The following is a 6,000-nucleotide window of genomic DNA, read 5'->3' on the forward strand; positions in this document are numbered from 1 at the left end:
TATTCAGATTGTCCATAATGATGTGTTTCATGAACGGATCAAACACATTAAGATTGATTGTCAATTTTTTTGGCAACATATCCTTATTGAGGCTGTTCGTGTCATCGCTGTTGGAAAACTGGATCAGACTGCTGATTTCTTCACGAAAGTTCATCATCCAACTCGTTTTCGAACTCTGTTATCTAAACTCAAGATGGTATCCTTAGCTCCCACTTTAGTTTTAGGGGGAATGTTAAAGAATAATTAGAATCAATTTAGATCAATTAGTGTCATTTATATTTATATAGCATATCTGTATATTAATTATAGAATTTTATGCTTTTATTGCTTTGATTCTTCTAGCACCTATATATATTCTTTGTACATTGTACTTTTTCACACAACTGAATAATATGCAAAACATTTCTTTCGTACTACTCTTTTATTTTTAACATTTATAATCAAACTTTACAAACAATATATATAATCACTCAATTTTACATTTATAACTAACTTCATAATTATAGTCAAATTAAGTTTTCCTTTATAATCAAAATATGAATAAACATATAAAGATATTAAAATATAGTGGTAATTTTTTGGTACTGTTTAAAGTTTGATTAATTATATTGCTCTAAATAATTTTGATTAGTTGTTGTATAACATTTGATTATTCTAATATAATTATTTACTTTATTGTCAAAAATTGAGAAAACAATATATGTAAATATATTTAAATAAATAATACCTAATTTAGATATTGATTGTTTCTTTTACTTGGCATTTTTTTACATATAACATGTATGCTAGTTAGTTAATTAAATAACTAACTAATAAGGCAAGGCAGCCAAACTTATATATACTAGTATACTACTTACGGCTAGCATATATAACTGCTTGCACTTCTAAAAAAATTATTTTTAATGATAATTTATAATATTTTTATCAATAATTGGATATTAATTATTTTATGTTTTCTCGTTAAAAACTTTAACGACAGTTATAGTTGCTAGTAAAAATAATTTTAATGATTGTAAAAAAATATATAATTATTATTATAATATATAATAATAATGATAAATATATCATAACTAGAAAATGGATTAATACAGACAGATTTACAGACAAATTTGGTCTTTATTACAGACGGATTTTTGGTTACCGACAAAATTACCGATGGATTTTGTCCCTCTGTAAAAGTCCCGTCAGAAATTATTTACCGACGGATTTTTTCCGTCGAAAAATTACAGACGGATTTTTACCAGTTACCGACAGATTTTCCCTCCGTAAATTTTCTATCCATTTCTCAAAGGTGACGAAATTTTCGACGGATTTTCCGTCTGTAATACAGACGGATTTTTCGTCTGTAATTACAGATGGATTTTCTGACGGATTTTCCGTTTGTAATTACAGACGAATTTTCTGACAAATTTTCTGTCTGTAATTTGAGCTTTGAAAAATCATCCCACGTTCTGATTACAGACAGAAAATTCGTCTGTAAATCCGTCAGTAAGGTAAAATAGAATTTTTTTTATTTTTCTAATTGCAAAATAAACTTGTTTTCATACAAAATAAATATTAAAAAACTCAACTAAACTCATATAAATTATATATTATTTTTTTTCTTCTTTGAGATATATGAAAAATAGATTATCTATATAATATTTCTTTGCATATAACTCTACTTATTCAATAATATACAGTTATACATCCATATGGAGTGAAAATTACATCCATGTCTCACAAACATTAGTAGAGTAGTATCCTTAGAATTTTCTAAAATTTTTTTAACAATGCAAGCTAGAGAATGTTCTGAATATTCAATGTTCTGAATCTCTTTTAGCTTTATAATGCTGATCTCCACATAAAGCAGGTTGCTTGTTTGATAATCTATGACTCTATGTATCATATAAATTCAAATGGCAACTCACCTCAGAATAAATAACTAAAAGGAATGAACAACATTTTGCACAATATTCTTTTATATATATAATACATCATAAGATACAATTGTGAACCAACAAATTTTTCATGTCCCCCAAGACACTCAACTGTAAGAGAATACTAGAGAAGAGGAGCATAGTGTTATAATCAGAATACTTCCTAGGGTATATTGTAAAGAGGTAACAGTTATTTCAGAGATTTTAATTGAAAAAAACTCAGTTCACGCAGGATGAGTGGCTAATTGTTTGCCTCCCTCAGCATATTCAAGATGGCAAGGAACAAGTTCAGAATGTCGAGATAGAGAGTGACTGAAGCCCCAATGTACTCATCATAAGTGAAGCGTTTGATCAGGTTGTCAGTGTCGTATATAATGTAACCAGAGAAAATCATAGCACCAATTCCACCATAAATAGCATGAGTTGCTGGTCCAAATGGGAAGAACATCTGCGCCAAAGGACAAGGAGTCTTAAGTAACATGCAAGTCGACAAGAACCCAATACTAGAATGTTAAACTAACTAATTGGAGATTTATAAAACCACATATAAAAAAAAAGACTACTGAGTACTCCATCCATCCGTCCATTCCATAATGATGGTTGTTTTGACTTTTTTGGTACATTGACAAAACAATCCATCTAGATACAATTGTGTACAAATGCATTGGTTTATGAATGTAACTAAAAAATCAAAATGATCATCAATGTGGAACAGAAGGATTAATTACTATAACTCAATGAAAAAGGGGATGGATTCTATTCTAACCTGCATCATGCCAACGAGAAACAGGGTAAAGAGACTAGTGAATAAAAATGGGCCAAGGAAGCTAAAATCCTTTCCCTTCTTGGAAGCCCAAAAGGTATAGCCAGTGAGTGAGGAAACCACAGCAGAGGTCAAAATCAAAGCCTCAAGCACAATTTTTCCTGCAATAATTTTCATTAAGACATGACAAAAATCAGATAAACCATAACATCAACAACCTATAGTGCTACCACAAAAAAAAACAATTAATGGTTTTCCGAATTCTACATCTAAAAGTAGAGAAAGAATGGCACTGAACCTTCTGTGTTGGCACAGGAAATGCCAACGGTCAAGCTAATCGAGACGATGAAAAGCCCCAATAAGATGTAGTTGTGAGAATGCTTCTGCTGATACTTGAGTAATGGGATCAAAACTGCAAACAACACATTCAAATTTGTTTGCATCAAGTTTGGCATGTATACTAAGAGAACCATACACAAGAATATACTACTCAACAAGGTTACAACAGCAAATCACAAACAATTCAATTCAGAATTATATACAAACCCCCCAAAATGCCTGCATAATAAAAAAATTATGAATTGTTTTGAAAAATAGACTTTTTAACCAAAGGTCCACGAGATCCAAACATGAGAAAATCCAATGAAGAGAATTGATTGACGTACATATGAAGGGAAGAAAAAGGGGATAATACCAACCAATGATCAGCAATACTAGGAAAGGCAGAAGCAAGATAGATAAGAATTATGTGACTGCCAAGAAGAAAAGAACACGTCTAATTGAAGTTCAAATTCATGAAAATGATTGATAAAAATGAAATTGAAATAAGAAAGAAGTACCTCTCGAAACCAGCTAAACGGGACACACCTCATCAGGGGTAGAAAGAGTTATGCTGCAAGCAGTGTAAATGCATTTGAGGAAAAAAAAGGAAAGAAAGAAAAAACCATAGATTTCTAAACAAATAGAGATTCTAATTAATGGTTATATTGACATGAGCTTAAGTTTTGTTAAGTAAACAAAATTGAAGTCCATGAAATGATCAGATATCCTTCAAAGAATACATCTATAATTACTAAGCTTGGAAATAGCTACTCCAAGATTAGCTGATATTTCACACCAATCTAGGAAGTGTTAACCGTAAATGCAACTAGAACCAGATCAGAAAATACTATATCAGTCTCTATAGAAATTAAATTATGACAACCAAGCTTTTATATTTAATATGATAATCAACAGTTCTCTCCAAGCTAGCAGAATGGAACTTTAATAGAATAATATAATACTTGCTAGTGAAACCAAAACCTGAAAAACAGAGAATATTATAGCAAATTAACATGTTTAGATAGAGATCTAACACGCTATGAAAATAGGAATAAATAAAGGCATTTCATTATGTGAACTAATAACTTACCAAGGAGTATGCAGAATAAGCAAAATCGGAAGCACCATAGTTCACTCCATCAAATACAAAGGCTAATGAATTGATTGGTTGTGTGGCAGCAACAAACTGTTGGGGTAATAATATAATGAAATTAGCCACAAAATCATATAACGAAGCATTACCAAATCCATTGATAAATGAAATATTGGAAACATAAATTAACCTTGTTGCAACAGCAGTTACTTTGTCAAAATTTTTCTCAGCAAAGGCACATGCTAGAATTGCCTGTCACCCAACCAAACTTATTATTAGATACTCCTTTCAATTTTCTGTAAATATATATGTGCTTTAAGTTTCTATAATAAGTAACTAATAATAATATATGGTATATTGGCAGTACCTGTACAGCAACAGCTAAACCATCAACTAGAAGGGAGGATGTCAACCAGACTTGAAGACAAGTTTGGAATGCAGCCATTGGAATTGGGCCTAATCTTGCTGCCAATGATGCAGCCAATGTCACACAGAATGTCACTGCTAGTGGGCGCCATTAAGCATAAAATAAAATCAAATAACAATTGACTATTGCCGAACATCTTCAAAAACATATTTAGGCCTTTTCCCTAATATGTAGAACATTGTTATCTAGAAGGCATAACAATCCATTTCCAAGACATTTTTTGGCAGCACAATTTTGCTGGCGTCCTATACACTTCATTGTTTCAATTCATTGGCGGATACAAACAGATATGCATGGCATGTTAAGCTTAACATAAATGACATTTTCTAACAATTAAAATATATTTTAAATTATTGCTTAAAAGGTCAGCACAAAAAAGAAATACAAACCCCACAAATAATAGCTGACAACAATATGGAATTTAGTAGATCAACCCCAAAAACATTTGCAGTTCAGTACCATGAACAAAGATAGAGGAATACCAAAGAAAATCTAATAGAAACAATTAGAAAGGACATTGATCTAAATAAACTTTCAGAAAATTCAGGTTTTAATAAAGCCATAATACTTAATAGTGTTGCTTGATCTATGTATCTTGAACCATCTAATGACATTGATTAAAAGAGCAAAAACACTCATCCTTCCAACCACCACAAAGGACATGATAAACCAAATGTATGGTAAAAGCCACAAGACACTGGTAGCATGTCTAATGTCATGCAGTGATGATGAATAAATAAGCCAAATGTGAAAAGGAAAAATTAGAGAAAATCACTTCAAAATTATGAACACAAAACAAACAAAGGAGCAGATAGCTCACCAAAGGGTATATTACAGGGTTGTACATGTCCAAAATGTAGACTCGGCCTGCCATTACACAGTCTTTTCAGTAAAATCCTAAAAGGTAAGAAGTCAGACAACATAAGGAGAAATTTTGGTGGCCATACTATCATAGGCAAAGTCTGTTTCATGGCCATTTCCTTGATGTGCATCAAGATCAATGATCATCACCAGAATAAAAACAAGGATGCACTTGTTAAGTCTATCAGGCAGATCATATATGAACTATTCTTCAACAAGGATGAAAAATATGTGAAGAACAATGTGAAACTAGAAAGGACACATCTAATAGCTCTAATGCCTAAACTTTATGGAGAAGATTGCAAGTACGATGCAGCTTCTCTATGTGCTCCCTTTTGTCAAAAAGAGAAGTGTTAACGCTGTCACTCCTTGACTGCACAGACATTATCTGCAACAACCAGGAAAAACACACATTCCTATCAAACTCAATTCGAATCGGATTGAGTAAACTATAGCTACAACTACCTTCTTAAGAAGTTGCTCCATGTTTGAACCTTCACAAAATTTTCCAATTTAACGATTCCAAATCAGAACTGAAAAAACAGAAAACAATCACAATGAAATGCGAAGAAACTTGGAGGGAGGTTACCATAAGGTTCATGTAGTGATCGGGATC

At 31.7% G+C, this 6,000-nt stretch overlaps 2 protein-coding genes across 2 annotated transcripts; both read right to left on the reverse strand.

Annotated features, from left to right (window-relative positions):
• Positions 1 to 2,059: 2,059 nt before the first annotated feature.
• On the reverse strand, positions 2,060 to 5,596 carry LOC107636691 (BI1-like protein). The gene is made up of 5 exons (XM_021122508.2): positions 5,577 to 5,596; positions 3,348 to 3,376; positions 2,981 to 3,094; positions 2,686 to 2,843; positions 2,060 to 2,367 (listed from the first exon to the last, which is right to left on the reverse strand). The coding sequence occupies exons 1-5, from the start codon at positions 5,579 to 5,581 to the stop codon at positions 2,161 to 2,163; spliced, it is 513 nt and encodes a 170-aa protein (XP_020978167.2). The 5' UTR covers positions 5,582 to 5,596; the 3' UTR covers positions 2,060 to 2,160.
• LOC107637890 (protein DETOXIFICATION 43-like) lies at positions 3,804 to 4,541 on the reverse strand. Its single transcript, XM_016341149.3, has 4 exons — positions 4,464 to 4,541; positions 4,094 to 4,348; positions 3,966 to 3,984; positions 3,804 to 3,862 (listed from the first exon to the last, which is right to left on the reverse strand). The coding sequence occupies exons 1-4, from the start codon at positions 4,539 to 4,541 to the stop codon at positions 3,804 to 3,806; spliced, it is 411 nt and encodes a 136-aa protein (XP_016196635.2).
• Positions 5,597 to 6,000: the final 404 nt, after the last annotated feature.

This window comes from Arachis ipaensis, chromosome B4 (assembly GCF_059453495.1).
Source record: "Arachis ipaensis isolate K30076 ecotype BB chromosome B4, ASM5945349v1, whole genome shotgun sequence".
Taxonomy (NCBI): domain Eukaryota; kingdom Viridiplantae; phylum Streptophyta; class Magnoliopsida; order Fabales; family Fabaceae; genus Arachis; species Arachis ipaensis.